Below are 17,394 nucleotides of genomic sequence, written 5' to 3'. Positions count from 1 at the left end.
CTTTATTGATTATATCATTTACAATCAAGTAGAAAATAAAAAGATATTACAACAGGTTAAACACTATAAATGAAGAAAACTAAAAGAACCAATCTTTTAACTGAAAGTACTAGTCCACATTGAATGGGGGACATAAAAAAAAAATAAAAAGAAAACTAGGAAAGAAAAGCACATACTGGTTGTGCTGCCAATAATTCTACAGGACTGCATAACCACCCAGCTTCTCTTAACCCGCCGGAGCGTTATCTAACAAAAAGATCTCTAAATCAGACGGATCTACAAAAAACCACAGATATTCCCTTGGTAAGCCACGATACATTTACAGGGGAAACTGTAGGGAAAAAGTGCCCCAAGCTGCATAGTGCATTGCTTAAGTAAGGAATGACCTCCCTCGTAGTTATGTTTCCTATGAGCATTTTTTGTGAGGAAATAAATTCACCTCTTTATATTTAAAGTATAGCCTATTCCTTATCCATATCTAACAAGAAAGTTACTAATAAAGTGTCCCTAGCAGATATATTATCTTGTGTATCTTGCAAGAATTCAGATATATTAGGAATGAATACATTTGAATTTCCCTTTGGTCTAATTTCCTTCTTCAATTCTGGTAGATAACACCACGATAACCTAATTTCTTTATCCTACAAAATCTGGAACACTTCATATACACTTCATTGTTATTGTTATGTTTACTTTGCACCCCTGTTTTATGTGAACCAGCATGATGTGACTGCTGTCTCGAATGCCGGTATATAAAAAATCTAAATAAATAAATAAATAAATAAATAAAATATACAGTACATGTTTCCTAAATAACAAGCTAGACTTTGGGAAATAATTTACATAACCTGATGCCCATGTCAGAAGTTATATACTGAGCACACAAAATCGCCTATTAAAACACAGATCACACAACATAAAAGCTGCATTCGGCCCAATAAACAAGATTCTCCATTAGTGAAACACTGGATGGATTCTGCTCAATCCCTGGATCAACTTTTCATAATACAATGTCTTAGGCTTCCCACTGGTGGGAATATTTCTTTACAACTTAAATGCCGTGAACAGCATTTTATCTACCAGTGGCACACCATCGCCCCAGCTGTTTTGAATTCTATGACAGAATGAGAAGCATTTTTGTGAATCACAGTTAACATAAAAGCATTTGATTTCTGCAATCTTAGCTTCTTTTTTTTTAAAGAAAAAAAGCACAGGTATCTGCTCCTCATCAGCTATTTTTTGTATAATTTAAAGAACATTCACCTCAGACATTCCTATTCTAACCAATAAAAAGCTTGATACAAGAAAACTGCACATTGTGGAAAAGGAGAAAAACACAAGAACAGCATTGCTAATCAAATGTCAGTACTAAGTGGCCATGCTATACAATGTATGGAAAGAAAGAAAGCAATCAGAGACCAAGAAAATAAGGCAGAAAGATACAGATCTAGTCCCAATTGTTTTGGGTGCTAGATATCTGATTAAAATGAATTCTAGGTGTACCTTGATATGTTGCTTATACATATTACATCCTATGAACTCCAGAAGGAGCCTTCTTTGTCATAGTGCAAATCATTGCTGTCAAAGAAACCCATATGCTCACAGGGACAGTAACTTTTAAACAGGTGTGTGGGCGCACAGTGCATGTACTCGGTTTCAAAATCCGCTGGGCACGCACTGGCCTGACTCGTGCGCGTAACTCCCAGTTTCGGCGCGCACTGGGCTTTTGATTTTACCTTTAAGTCAATGACAAAGGAATACCGTGATACCATGGCATGCGAAACCTTACTTCCTGTTGCATAGGCCTCCTGAAACATGCACAAATACTGACCCTTTCAACTGGATAACTTTTTCCTGGAATGGCAGGAATAATTGAGCTTGCACCATGGCCAAAATGGTGACCAGAACTTTGCCCTTCTATTCATTCTGGTAAATTTGTTGTTTGTGACACATTCATCTATTTGGTGATCAGAAAATGAAATCTAAAACTATTCTCCACAGAGGCACTGCACGATAACTCCTGGAAAAAATGCCTGGTCAGCCTTCTCGGTTGTTAGTGCATGACTGACTGTGACAGCCAGGCAATGCATGAACACCTGTACTTGCAAAATTGGGCACAAGCCAAATCATTATAGTAGTCATAAGGGAAAAGTCGACAGAGACAGGCAGGCTAGCAGAGAAATATTATTACCGGAATTAAAAAAAACAACAACTGTCTGCTGGAAAATTAGATTTGCAAAATGTCCAACAGCTGACAAGAAATAGCAGGGTATGCATGTAACTGGCTTCTTCAGTACGGCTAACACAGCAGAAGAAAACCAGCTATTCAGGATCCATCTGAAATAACAGAACCGACACGAAGACAGTTTGCCCAGTTCCTATGAAATGCATGGAACCATAAGCTGGTAAACTTTTCTGGACGGAAATATTTAAATGTGTTTCTTTACTTTCTCATTGTTGCTGATTTCTTTGAAGTTTCTCTTTGCAAAACATGAGGTAAATACACAAAACCAGACAGGTTTTCCCCTTCTAAATTCTATTGCTATCAAAAGTATCAGATGAATCAAATGCCAGGCAAGCTCCGTATTTGATAAGAAGCTTCTTCATGGGATCAGCCCAGTGGCTCAGTGGTAGCGATATGCACTGCCATGCAGAGGATATTAATTTAATTAACGAGTCAGCCATTCCATAGGATGGCGGGGGTTTAGGACGCCGTGGAGGCAGCATTCATAGCCCCTGTGGGGAAGAAAGTCTCAGTCATAATGTAATGGCAACACAGGGAGGGTAACTGCATATAACAAAATGGCCTCCCTAATATATGAGTAAACTAAAGCACTTATCTCCTATTCGCGGGTAAGGTTACCTGGACTAAGTGGAGGCATTCCTAGGGGTGGTAGGGTAAGGGTTTGCACATACTTTAGCATTTTCCAAAGTATGTGAGCAAAATTTCACAAAGAATTTCTGTGCACAATTTAGCAGAACTGTGCACGGGTAGTTATGTAAAAGATGTTTATACCGCCAATCATAATTTCTTGGCGGTTTACATGCGGAACATTCATAATCAATACAAATTAAGAAATATTAATAATATAGAGGTTAAAAATAGATTAAAAGACAAAATAAAAATAATAAAGACATCGCAAATAAGTATCAGCACAATAAAGACTGACCTGCTTATTTATTTATTTATTTATTTATTTATTTTAGATTTTTATATACCGGCATTCGAGACAGCAGTCACATCATGCTGGTTCACATAAAACAGGGGTGCAAAGTAAACATAACAATAACAATGGTGCTGAAAAAGCAGTTACATATAACATGGTGATAAGAACTTGGCTTAGAGGAAGAGAAAGGACAGGTTATTAATTTACACAAGTAAACGATAGGAGATAAGGTCGACCATGGTGTAGATGGAGATTAGGGGTGGCTTGGAAGTATTAGATCAATTGACGTCTGGGAAGGCTTGTGTGAATATCCAGGTCTTTAGTCTTTTTTTGAAGGTTGAGATGCATGGTTCTGTTCTGAGATTTGAGGGGATGGAGTTCCATAACGGTGGGATGGCTGTAGAGAAAGCTCGGTCTCTTAGTGTGCTGTGTCTGGTAGATTTGGGCGGTGGTACCTGTAGCGAACCCTTGTATGCATTTCTTGTCGGTCTTGACGAATTGTGTAGTCGGAGAGGGATCTGTAGGTCAATGGGAGCCAGTTGGTGGATGTTTTTGTATGTGATGAGAATGGCCTTGTATATTATTCTAAAGTGTATAGGTAGCCAATGGAGGTTCTTTATTATTATTATTATTTATTATTATTTATTATTTATTATTATTATTATTATTATTATTATTAATTAATTAGCCATCCTCTTAAGTATTCTCTCCTTGTAGCCTGACAATTAAACAGACTTTTATTGCTGGTTGTATATAATCAGACTAAAGGCAGAGAATACTATCTGGAAAAGGTAGGCCTTCAGTTGTTTCCTAAATTTCCAAAAAGGGTATTCCTCTTTTATAGAGGTGAATGCAAATACTTTCCTTTGAAAATTGTTGTAACTTATGCATGTATTTGCCATCTAATTTATGTGGCCTATTACAAAATTACCCCGAGTGGCTGGACCCAGGGGCCCACACAGGACCGGTGTAAGGGTATTAGGCGCCCTAGGCATCTTCTGCCTTGCGCCCACCCCCCTCTCGCCCGGGCTCGCGCAATCTCTCCCACTCCTCCACATGGAGAAAGCTGAAGTAAGATGGCGGGAGGCAGTGTGAGCTGGGGTCCGGACTGAGGGAGCCACCGCAGGTAAGGTGGGGGGGATGCTGAGGATGTACATAGAGGATAGGCCGTATGGATTCAGAGCTTTCACCCAGACACAAACTAGTTTGAAGGCCACAGGCCAACCTCTGAGTGAACTCCTGTTTACTGTCTTGCACTGTGAAATGTTTAAGAACAGGCAAGAGTCTGTTTATTTAGTTATTTCACTAAGTCTATGATGAAAAAACTAGCAATTAACGTATACTAAAGCCCGAGAGAGAAAGTGAAGGCCACACAGCTGTGTCTGAAATCTGATAAGAACTCAGAGGGAGGGAACGTCACTGCTTTCACAAGCGTTTGTAGTGTATAAGGAGAGAAAGTGAGAAAGAGAAGGGAGAGAGAGTCCTGGATCTGAATGTACGGCTGATCCTTGGGAAATGTAAGCTTTTTATATCTATGTAGCAATTGTTATTATCTACCATTACTTTTTCTATATAATCTGATTGTATTTGTTCTATTCTCCTATTGCTCAAATAAACTTACTTTCTTACCTAGAACCGTGATGTACTGAATCAAAGATTGTGTGTGGCTCTTTGTGTAGGGGATAAGCTCCTGGATTCAAGCCCCCAGGTATAATTCCATTAATTGTGTGTGTTTATATGAGTTTAGTCCCCCCTGGGCAGGATACCCATGTGCATGGTCTGAACCCGTAACAAAGGACCAGATTACCACAGGGCTGGCAAGCTGTCAGTGCCTGCGAGGGAGAGAGAAGTGCTGAGTCACGTGAGGATGGTTGGGTTGCTCATCAGTCGTTGCTGCCACGGCTGCTGCCCCTGGGGCACTGGCACCCTAGGCCACCACCTAATTTGCCTGGTGCTTCCGCCAGCCCTGGAAGAGTTCCGGAAAGAGCCCTGAGGTGTGGCCGCTGGCCAAGAACTGCTGCTATAAGAACCGGATTAAGTCAATTGGGAATGGGAAATAAAATGGAGGGAGAAATCACTTGGGTAGTTGTAAATTAAAGTTTACGGTGCCATAACGCAGTCAAGGCAGGTTCCATGTGAACTGGAAGCCCAAAAGAGCAGGAGGAAACTGATGGGTGAAAAAAAAGAAGACTCCTAGGTAGTGGCACCTAGCAATGTCTAACCAATGTGCAAAAAAACCTAACAAGATCATACAAAGACAAAATACTCATACAAACACATGTTATAAACATTGTGCACAACTATCTGAAGAACAAAGAATAATCATAACAGTATTTCCCCAAATATAAGCTCTTCTCACAATCACCATAAGAACATAAGAACATAAGAAAATGCCATACTGGGTCAGACCAAGGGTCCATCAAGCCCAGCATCCTGTTTCCAACAGTGGCCAATCCAGGCCATAAGAACCTGGCAAGTACCCAAAAACTAAGTCTATTCCATGTTACCATTGCTAATGGCAATGGCTATTCTCTAAGTGAACTTAATAGCTAATAAGATCCTTCCAGTTTTGGTGTGACCAGAACCAAGCTTAGCCGCAGTGGTGCCTTATGCAGATGGGTGGGTGTGTGTGTTGGGATTTAGGCTGGAAATATGAGAAGCAGTCGGGGGGGGGGGGGGGGGGGGGGGGGCTGCATGTATGTGAGGGGAATGTTTCCCTCCACTGTGCCATGGGCAGTGCACCTTTCAAGTAGCAGTAGTACATCTACAACCGTGCTGCTCCTGAGCAGCTACTCATCACACTGCCCTAAAGCCAACTAGCTATTGAAGAGCGTAGCTCTTCAGTGGGGCAGATAATGGACGGCTTGCCCAGAGTTTATAATGTGAATGGGGTGATTTTCTGGAGGACTTCAGAGACTAATTTTGTATGTGACAAGATTGGAGGTTTCCATTTACCTTGGGCTTGTTTGTTATTGAATGTATGTTCCTATCCTTTGTGTTAATGAATGGCTTGCACCATTTGTTTAAAAGAAATGTATGCTTTTACATGGTTTTGGGCTACTTAATTATATGACTTGAAATACAAAAATCCTATTTTAAGTTTGAAAACAATAATGCTATTGTCCTACTTAACTAGTTTTAAAAAAAAAAAAAAAAAGAAAAGAAACCAAACTGTCGCACACTGATTACATCATTTTTCCATCCAATGTGGTGAACTCCAGCATTAGAACGACAGCCAGCCACACAACAGTGTTTTCCAGTGTAATCTCACAGAGAAAGTGTTATGTTATGCTTTGAAAGTTTTAAAGCGCTTTAAAACAAAATGCATTCAGGAGAAAGCAAGGTCAAGATGCCATCACAATTACGGACAACCAAGGTCAAAGTTGAACCAAAACATTTTACCAAGTCCAAGGGAGAGGCAAACAAGCTGAGGTCAGTAGTAGGAAAGCCCAATGCCCTGGAAATAGTGTAGATAACTGGGAGTCCAGTGAATTGTCTCTTGCTGAAGTGCACTAGAGACTACGTGTTCGAGATGTGCTGGTTTAAAATGGGGTATTTGTAGAAAGGTGGGAAACTTGCTCCATAATACGGGCGCCATTGCTAGGTCAGGCCCTCAGCCTACACTGAAAATTCATCCCTCGAGGGACTGTCACGTGTTCAATTCTCTAATGAACATCACTTTCACTTTACCATCGGAAAGAACAAAAACTGCTGCATAGCACTTACCGAAGAATTTCTTTACGGGTAAAGAAGGTGCAATCCTGTAACGAAAAAGACAGAGTTCAGTCTGTTTCTTTCAACCTTAGGAAATGCATCACTACCACAGTGCCTGTCTAGAATAGCCTGGCATGTTAAATACAAATCCATTCAAAATATTTACCACAATAAATCAGTGAAGAAAACTGGATAAGCAGCAGGGGGAAAAGGTCATCTTCTTTGCTAGATTATGAGTCAAGCATGATGACCAGGTCAGCAAGGACATGGATGACAGAAACATTCATCAAAACTGCTTGTTAATCATAAAAATGACTGAACTGAAATACAAAAAAAATGGAAGATTGTTTTGGCAAGCTGCTTACAATATTATTTGGAAACAGCTAAAGAGGGGAGCCGGAATAAGCTAAGTGCTGCTCTTACCACAGATCACACTACCAGGGCCACTGCTTCCATTAGGGCAAAACTAAGTGGTTGCCTAGAGCGCCAACATTTTGGGGCCAGCAAAGTCCCGCCAGCAGCACGAGACCGAGAGGGATGCTGTGCTGGAGCTGTGCTGCTGATAGGAGGAAGGGGCTGTGCTGGAGGTTAGTTGGGAGAGTTTGTCTAGGGCACCAAATACTTGTGCACTGGCCCTGCACACTGCTCCTTAAATTCAAGAGATTTCCTTGACAAGTGTATGGTCATCTCTACCAGGAATCCTTAAGATTTCTTTAAAAGAAAAATGAGAAAACTATTAGCTTACTCAGTGAGATGTGCTCAAGCTTATCATCCTGTTCTTAACAAGTAGCTGGTAATTCCACCTCCTCAGTGGTTGCTCAGATTTATGATTAAATCTTTTTATTAAGTTGGAAGAACACAGCTCGGGAACACTGGTGGACTGTTACCAGTGCCCCTATGTCAACAAAGTATCTCCCCGATTTAAATTTGACATGATGTTATTGATGTTAAATGGGGAACAGGAGCTGTCTGGATGAGTCAGGTGTAGGAAGAACAAGGTTTGATGCTTCTCAGGCCAGCAGGGGCTGGGGATGCTGGGCTCACACCATCATCTGATTTACAGCAAGATACCGCATCAAGGCCATGAACTGGGCTCTCTCAGGAGGATGCTGAATCGTGGAATTATGTCTGCAGCGTCCCTCCTCTGCATCGCTGCCATTACAGGCAGGCAGCCCTTCCTCAGCAAAGTCCAAAGCGCCAGAGAGACAGGGCCTGATTTGTTAAAGCTTTTCTCCCATTGTCTGTCTATGGGATTAACAAAAAAAAAAAAAAGCTTAAGTGCTGAGCTGCAAAGATAACCAATTTCTTAACTGGTTATCTTTAGCTGAATATTCAGCCAAACCTAACCAACTAGGTTTCCGGCTGACAATTCACCTAAAATTTGGGTAACTTCGGGAGTTCAACAAACAATTACCCCTGCTCTCTGTTTCCATTTTTTCGTGGGTAATTCATCAGCTGCACAAAATTCAGCAGGATAAAAATCAGGGTGTTGGGACATTCTGGGGGGCTGGTTAGTGCTATAATCAGCGCTATCTGGACACTGCTCTTCGGGTAACTCTGGACATGTTGGAGGGCTATTCTAAAGTTCTCCAACTGGGTTACGCTGGCTTTAGCTGGGTATAATCCAGCGGAATGTGTATCCAGCTTTGCAATGTATCTGCCGAATACTGTTTAAAGCTACCCAGGTAATTTTTGACGAATAACTTTCCCATGCCCTGGCTTTACTCAATGTGGATCTCTAAAGGTTTTACCCCATTTTTTTTGTGAGAAAAAAAATCTTTATAGCACAATTCAAAAGTCTTATGCAGCAGATACGTGGCCACATTTTTTTAGTGTTTAATTGTTTGAAAAGGGAAGTCTGTTCTATGGGTAACCAGCTTCAGTAATGAGACACCATCCACCAAACTTACACACATTTTAGATCCAAATATAAACATGTTCTTTTGGTACTGTATATGCACAATGCCTGTTTTTAAGATCTTGTTGTTCTTTAGTACATGAAATACTGTAATTAAAAAAACAAGTATTATAAGCAAGGTCTGATTTACCAATAGGCAGAGTATGCAAGTGCCTATGAGCAGCCGCCCTGGTTTTACAAAATAAACCGCAGCACCCTGCCATCTTGGGGGTAGGAGTGGGCCAGCCAATTATCCATATACCTAAGGGCAGCCAGGGGTATACATCCACCACAGATAAGGAGGAAATAGAAGGTCTTTGATTTTGTAATAAATAGTATGAAAAAATAAATTTGAAAACTGCTTAGGCTTAGTTCAAAATGGTTTACAATATTAAAATATACATCAAAACAAATTACAAATACAATTTTGAAAACATATAAATATAAATCATAAAAAGAACATATAAAACAAAATGAATCAAGTATAAAATAACATACACACTATTAAATAAAATCTAGGGAGCCAGATCAAACACTAATTGGAATAGGAGAATTTTAATAACTTCTTATAAGGTTTATTGCAAGATGTCAGGAAACCTATTCCAAAGAACTGGACCATCAATTGAGAATGTTCCTTCTCTAGTTTCATCTAGCCTTGCTTCCTTAATAGAGGCAACAACCAATAGACAGGCTTGTGAAGAGTGTAATGCATGTGTTGGCATGTCATGAGGGAAGGAATGTCCTAATTATAAATTCAATAGACTACAAACCAGGGAAACTAGGGTTCAAATCCCATTTTTCCCACTGATATTCCTTGTGACCTTGGGCAAGTCACTTTCTCTCCCACTGTCTGCTTCAGGTACCCACTTTGACTATAAGCTCTTTTGGGCAGGGACTTATCATACCTGAAAAAAGTTATGTGATTAGGCCCCTAAATTGGGTCTGTGTCTACAGGCCTGGCACTATTGGGTGTGCCTGCCATGCAACTGCACAGGGCAGCACATCTGGAGGGACAGCAGAAGCAGCCCACGAGGCCACTGGTGGACTTGACCCACCGGCAGCCGAGAAGAGGAAGAGGCCCATGAAGTCGCTGGTAATCACATCCCATAGGTGACCCAGAAGCAGAGGAGGCCCATGAAGTTGCCAGTGGACTCTATCCTAGCGGTGGCCCAGAAAAGGAAGAGGCCCATGAGGCCACCGGTGGACCCCATCTCACCGGCGGTCCAGAAGAGGATGAGGCCTCCAAGGCCGCCAGTGAAACCCATCCTACCGGCAGCAGAAGAAAGGAGCCCATTCTCCTACTTCTCGGTGCTGGCGTACACTGTTCAAAACATGTGCAACTAGCACATTTGCTATACTGATCTCATGATGTACGAAATCAGCATAGAGGAAGTGCTAGACTCGCATGGTATGATTAGCGCACGGGATGGCACACAAGCAGGAGCAGCAGAATGGCTCCCGCTGAATGTGTGTGTGTGAATGAATGAATGAATGAATGAATGAGAGCCTTACTGGGGTGTGGGGGTGTGGTGTGTATGAATGAGGGCCTTACTGGGGTGTGGTGTGTATGAATGAGTCTTACTGGGGTGTGGGGGTATGGTGTGTGTGAATGAGAGCCTGACCTGAGGGGGTTTATGTGAATGGGAGCCTGACTGGAGGGTTGTATGTATGTGAATAGGAACTTGTCGAGGGTGGGTGTGTGTGTGAATGGGAACCTGACAGGTGTGTGTGTGAATGAATGGGAACCTATCTGGGATCTGTTTGTTTGTGTGTGGTGCGGGGGGGGGGGGAACCTGTCTGGGATATGTGTGTATGGGAACTTGTCTGGTATGTGTGTGTGTGAATGAATGGGAACTTGTCTGGTGTGTGTGTGTGTGTGTGTGTGTGTAAATGGGAATCAGATTTTGATGTGTATGTGAGTGGGGGATAGGAACCTGACTGGGATGTGTGTGTGTGAATGGGAACCTGTCTGGAGTGTGTGTATGGGAACCTGTCTGGGATGTGTATGTGTGTGTGTGTGAATGGGAATCTGTCTGGGGTTGTTTGTGTATGTGAATGGGAGCCTACTTAGGAGTGTGTGTGTGTGTGTGTGTGTGTGTGAATGGGAACCTGCCTGGTGTGTGTGTGTGTGTGTGCACGTGTGAATGGGAGCCTGCCTGGGTGTGTGGGTGTGTGTGAAGAAAATTTGTGCTGCCTCACTAATCCATGTCTTACTCAGGATGACTGGAAATAAAAAGTTTTCAGGTATGGAGAGGAGTGAATTTTCCATCCTTACTAGTTTTACTTATTGGATGATTGTGTCTGCCATTTTGAAATAATTTATTGTTGTTTGGGAAATGTTTAAAATTTTGTATAAACTCTTAATTATTGGATATTATTCTATTCCTTAGATCATTGGAAATATTCTTTCTATAAGTATGGTTTTACTAATATGATTGATTTATATTCCTTGATTTTATTGTTTGATGAACGATTTATGAGGACTGGTGATGTTTCTGTTTCTCCATTGTTGCACTGCATACAGAGTCTGGCTTGTTATGGTTTGCGGTTTCTGGTTCAGTTTCTGTTTATAATTTATGGTCTCTTCATTCTGAATTTGGTGAGGGAGAGTCTGTATTCTCCATGTTTAATTGAGGTAGGGTATTCTGTGTTTAAAAAAAATGAGGAGGGGGGAGGCAGCACATTAATTGTTCACACAGGGCAGCAAAAATACTAGCACTAGCCCTGCATGCCTACAAGTACAGCCTGGGAGAGATTTTGGGTGAGGGAGCCCCAAAATGTTCTCTTTGGAAAAACTGGAATAAAGAAGCTAAATATGTGTAATACCAGTTAACTGCCACTAGATGGAAAAGGAAATGGGCTGTAGGCCCCTTGTTTGTTAATAGTTAATAAGGAAGTTTCTGGAGGGAATTAATAATGGTTTCTAATGATAGCAGTTACTTCAAGAGGGCTGGGAAGAAGATCCTCTTTGGGGAGTGGTGGTAAGGCCATAATCTGTTTCAAAGTTTGGTAGCCTACTTAGGAGATGGACTAGGAGGCTGGAAGGAACTTCCAGTGAAGGCTGGTGAGCCCAGGGTCCCCTCCTTTTAGGAGAGGGCCCTACACAGGCTTTCCCTCTTAAGGGAAAAAGTGGAAAGTATAAAAGGCCCTTCCTTTCACAAGGAAACAAGCTGGGGACCTGGCTTGGGTCTAAAGAGGAGGAGTATGTGGCCCCATAGATGGTGGAAGACCGAGGAGAGGCCCTTAGGAAATGGAGTTTGCTGAGAATGCCGGGATGTCCCTGACACTGCCAGGGGTGGAGAGTATTGAACCTAAAGAGAGGGGGTAACCTGTTGCCCATGATGTGAATACCTGATTCAGTTTGAAGCTAAAGTTGCTGTGTTGAGAAGAGGTTGAGGTACCCTACGGTTTCAGGGATAAGACATTGTCCATTTGGGATTGGTGAAGAAGTGCAGAAATATGAGTAACATATTTATAATAGAGGATGACGGAGGAGTAATGTATAGCATGGTGAAAGACTGAAATAATTCTCAGGGAGTTTTGTGCACCTTGTCTAACTCTTCCATTGGGTTCTGGAAACTATCTTGGGTGGGAAAACCTGTGAGGGAATCAGTATCCTGTACTATGCCCTACTAACTTGTAATTACATTTGATATGTTAGTCATCCCACAAATAAAAGTTTCATTTGAAACATACATTAGTGTGGACCCTTACTGAAGTGCCAATGGAATATCAGCACAGATAATAGAGATAGTGAGGTGCAGGGATCACAGAAGAGAAACCCCAGGGGCTGCTTTCCCAGTTTAAGCAAAGAGTACTACCCTGTCTGCCTCTAGACCCAGGCCCACTATACCATCTGCTTGACCTGCATTGCTGAACCCTACAACTGAGACACTGGCACTCAGCCTATACAGGTGCCTGACCCTCTCAACATTTTGTGTGCCCTATTTGGGGGGTAGGTGGGTGGGGAGGTTACAGCTGTAAACCAACTTGACCTAAAATTGTATAAGTTGTTTACAAAAATACAATAAAAGTCATCTGTTTTTCTGCCCTTGATGCAGTGCAAGTGATGAGAGACTGTAGTAGGACCAGGCCCACTGGAAGCTTTAGGCAGATTAGGTGGCCACCTAGAACACTACCAGTCCAGGGGGCGGTGATAGCTTGGCTTCTCCTTCTTCCCACCTACACAGCCCAAAAGAGGAAGTGGTATGGCATGAATCTGTGTGGGCAGGAAGAAGCAGAGGCCATGCTGTTGCCACCAGAAACAGGAGGGAGAAAGAGGAAGTATGAGCCTGTAGAAAGAGGCAGTATGAGCCCCAGGCCTGCATGGCATTCAAGAACAGGAGAAGCTGCAACATGGCCCCTGCCCACCCCAGGAAATAGCAGCATCCCCCCGGACCATGGTCAGTAGTAGAGTAGGAAGAATGGCAGGGGCCCACAGTAGCAGGAGGAGCAACATGGCCATGGGTGATTAGGCACAGGAAGTAAAGCAGTATCAGTTCCTGGGCCTGAAGAAAGAGGAAGTGTCCTGTTGGCTGCTGCTGGCCTTTTACTTCCAAGGACAAGGGGAGAAAATGAGAGAGAGAAAGATCATGATTTTGTGTGTGTGTGTGAGAGAGAGAGAGAGAGAGAGAGAGCGGGCATGTCTCTGTATGTATTTTTGAGAGTGTGTATGTGTGAGAGTGCATGTGTGTGTGTGTGAGAGCTCGTGTGTTTGTGCATGTGTGAAAGCATGTGTGTGGGTGTTTGTGTACATGTAAGAGAATATCTGTGTATATGCAAGCATGTCTGTATGTGTGTGTGAGAGTGGGTCTGTGTGTATGTGAGAGAGAAAGCATATTCTGTGATTGAGCATGTATTTATGAGAAATAGAGAAACAGAGAGAGAGAGACGTTTGTGAGCAACAACCCCTCTCCTCAGCCACTGCTAATTCACAACAATCTCAGGGCATCTGGAAATCAAAAGATCCTAGGGGATTTTTTATCCTTATTAGTTTTAAATATTGAGTGGTGTTTTTGTCTGCTGTTTTGAAATATTTTGTTGGTCTTTGGAAAATCTTAATGAGTTTTAAATTGTTGGATGTTATTCTATTTGTCAGCTGTTTTGAAATATTTTTTTTTATTAGTATGGTTCTATTGATGATTTATATTTCCTGATTTTGTTATTTGATGTTTATGAGGAACTGTAATGTTTGTTTTTCCATTGTTGCACTGCATACATAGTCTGGCTTTTTTCGGTTCCCAGTTCAGTTTATGTCTGCACATTTGCATTTCTACTTTATAGTCACTTTAGTCTACATTTGGTGAAGATCTCTTTGTGTTTTGCATATGTGACCAAGGTGACATATTCTGCTAGTGTGTAGGCTCTGTGTAGAGGTCTATAGCAACTTAGCTTTTCCTGTTTTCCTAATAAGAGGTATATTGGCATTTTAGGACCTGGTGTAATAATTGCAGTATTGCCTTTTCATAAGTGGGGTTATCAGGGTTTGAGGGCTGGTAGTTATTGCTGTTTTGGTATGGAAGATTTACTATATTGAAATTGTAATTCAGTTTACTTGTGTTGCGTTCGTGCCTGCTTTCGCCCTCGCTCCACCCTCTCTACTTGTGTGGCGACTCCCTCCGTGCCTGATGGGCGGCTTGATGCCGCGGCGTCTCCATGTCGCTTCTCCCCGGTGTCCCCGGGCCAGCCCGACGCTGCGGATCCACCATGTTCCTGATGACGTAGGGTGCGTGCACGCTCCAAAGTATGTACCAGTAAAGGCGCGAACCTCAGGGGCATCCCCCTGTATTGACGTCATCCGCTTCCAACATAAAAGGTCTTTACTTTTGCTAACAGATCGAGTTAGCAAGGACTCCGATTGGACTAGCTTCGGCTGTTCAAGACTACTTTGCAACCAAAGGATTGCTTGCGGGATTTCCATCGGACCTGCTTCATTCTTGCAACATTGCCTCTCCGGACCTACCAGGGGTATCCGCTCCTCGGGGGCCTCATTCTCTTTCTCTATTTCAGATTACAGAAAGGAACCGGTACTCGAGGACCCATGTTCCTAAACTCTCTGAAGACTCGCCATTGCCTGGAAGCGATCGCAAGAAACGGACATTGTGAGTTCTTATTTCAGACTACAGATAGGAACCAGTACTCGCTCCTCGAGGGCCTATGTTCCTTAACACTCTGAAGATTCTCCTTGCCCAGAAGCTATCACAGGTACAGACATTTTTGAGTTCTTATTTCAGACTACAGATAGGAACTGGTATTCGATCCTCGGGGGCCTATGTTCCTATACCCTCTGAAGACTCTCTATTGCCTGGAAGCGATCGCAAGAGACGGACACTGTGAGTTATTATTTCAGACTACTGATAGGAACCGGTACTTGCTCCTCGAGGGCCTATGTTCCTGAACACTCTGAATATTCTCTATTGACTAGAAGCCATTCCAGATACAGATTATTGTGAGTTACCACTCAGAGCTTTCCCTGGAACCAGGTACTCGCTCCTCGATGGCCTAACCTTTTCCAGCTACTGAGCCATCTCAAGACCTTATGTAAGTTATCACCTAGTACTGGCTATGAATATCTACATGCCCTGTCTATTCATTATCTACAGTCTCTTTGCAGCTCAGCAACCTTGGAATCGCAGTTCCAGTATATGAGGGACTTTAGCCCTGCCAGGCATACCAGCTCAGTACTGCCACCTCTGGTGGTTATACTACCTTTCTAATAAAAGAACTATCTGTGTCTGTCTCCATACTCTAGCCTAGCCGGTGGTCCCTCTCGGGACTCCCTCCTGGGGGCGCTGTCATCTGCCATCGGCCCAAGGATTCACCTATCTACTTTCTGTCCAGCTGAGCACCATCTCTAGTACTCCGCTGGTACAGATTGCTAACTCTGCAGTCTACATCATAACATATTGCCATTCCTTAGCAGACCCATAGGAGGCAGTACACTACAGATTGCTACTCCTCCCCTTTGGGGAGGGGATTCTATCAGACTGCTATTCTCATCTGCTAGCTCCTCCCATCCGCATAGCAAATCCCAACAGATTGCTAACCTGCTAGCAGATCCCTCAACAACTTGTGGCTTTCTGAGGGCCAGGCCCACACCAAACACTTTACAATAGGCCCAATACCAATTCCAAGGGTCCTTTTTACTTTTTTGCAGGGTTTTCTGGCTGGCACTACAGCAATGCATGCAAATATAATATACATGTAAGTTTTATTTTTGCCTCAGAAAACTGTATTTTGAATGTTCTTGTTCATGTAAAATGTATTATCATAAATGCAGAATATTTAATTGTGTGAGGGGAGGGTATGGCGGGGGGAGGGGGGGGGTGAGAGGAAGGGCCAGCAGGGTATAATTATTGCCTAGGGTGCCTCATGTACCTTTTCACCAGCCTTGAGTAGTGCAGACTCTTTCCTTGTCTTTGATCACCAGAAACCTTTCTAGAAAGAATGAGTAAACGAAGGCATGTTATTTCATCTATTTCCCAGAGAAGTTAATCAATGACATGGTTTTTCCCATGGGGGGAGAGAGAGAAGGTAAAGTTCCCATCAGCAAAACAAAGTAATCATAGATGGTTTCTCAACTCTCTCTCATTTGTCTAAAGTTTCGGCTCTTACGCTTGCTTGGTATCAATTATTAAGCTTTCCTGCTTCTCTTCGTACGAGGGGGTGCGAGATACAATTCCTCCTTTAGCATATTGTTTAGCAGAATAGTGTTACAGGGACACAATAGGATGCCTCCTTGGGAGCTGCTGGTAGTGATGTCAGGAGATCGGGGCCTGGATCTGTGCAGAATGAAACAGGAGCGGGGGAACTCATCTCTCCATTCAGCACAACACAGTAACATCTCTGTAAAACTATCACCTACGCTCTATTTACCAGGGAAAGGCTGGTGCAGTGCAATAAATACATGTAACTGACATCAATGATCTCTGTCTACTGGAATCGGCTCACAATTATATACGTTTGACAATGCAACCAAAACTATTACTTAGACAGAATACTAATGGAATCTGGATGTGCCATTGGAAGCAGAGCTAAAGAGGAATGTGAAGGCAACTGGGCTCCCTTTTATCCCCTATAAAATTACCCTTTTGCTGTTTTTCCTTCCATATTAATGACTTCAAACTGTAGTGACACATCTTGAGCTGAGAAGCATGGGTCATGATTACCTCCAGAAGCTGATCTAAATCTTCCCCTGAAAACCCACCAGAAGGTACAGATGCTGTTCTCTCTCTTTCTGGAAAGATACAGATCATCTGCTCCTCTTCATTTCCCTCCCAAGGGGTTACAGTAAGCGCTATCTCCAAGAAGCAGGCATCGGGCTTGGAAAGCAGGTGCATCTGTCCTGCTTCGTAGCTAGTAGCTACCGGGTCAGCTTCTTGCACTGTTCTTTTTGCTAAAAATTATAAGGTACTTAATATTTTAAAACACTGAAAAAAAAATGGTGGCTGTACGGAAGGTCGCCTGGTACATGGCGCCTGGCCAAGGGTTGTCACTGCAATGACTAGGTGGCATAGGTATGTTTGGAGTGATGGGAGGAAGGATTTAAAACAGGGAAAGTATCCCCCCTGCAGTTGTGAATAAAGGATCATAGCATCAGATCCCTTCCCTGGAAAA

At 42.7% G+C, this 17,394-nt stretch overlaps 1 protein-coding gene across 3 annotated transcripts in view; it reads right to left on the bottom strand.

Annotated features, from left to right (window-relative positions):
* The window catches only part of CIB2 (calcium and integrin binding family member 2), an 89,994-nt gene that overhangs the window by 43,125 nt on the left and 29,475 nt on the right, over positions 1–17,394 (bottom strand). For 2 of the 3 annotated variants that reach the window (XM_029575724.1, XM_029575725.1), the window contains exons 2-3: positions 16,156–16,215; positions 6,894–6,928 (exon numbers count right to left, since the gene is read on the bottom strand). Coding sequence is in view for 1 of the 3 variants with exons in the window: in XM_029575723.1 (XP_029431583.1) it covers positions 6,894–6,928 (35 nt within the window). In the remaining 2 variants the exon portion in view is untranslated. The remainder of the gene's footprint in view (positions 1–6,893; positions 6,929–16,155; positions 16,216–17,394) is intronic. The other variant, XM_029575723.1, reaches the window with a different exon arrangement.

This window comes from Rhinatrema bivittatum, chromosome 13 (assembly GCF_901001135.1).
Source record: "Rhinatrema bivittatum chromosome 13, aRhiBiv1.1, whole genome shotgun sequence".
Lineage (NCBI taxonomy): Eukaryota > Metazoa > Chordata > Amphibia > Gymnophiona > Rhinatrematidae > Rhinatrema > Rhinatrema bivittatum.
The sequence above is the reverse complement of the archived record's forward strand: the minus strand, read 5'-3'. Positions and strand labels throughout refer to the sequence as shown.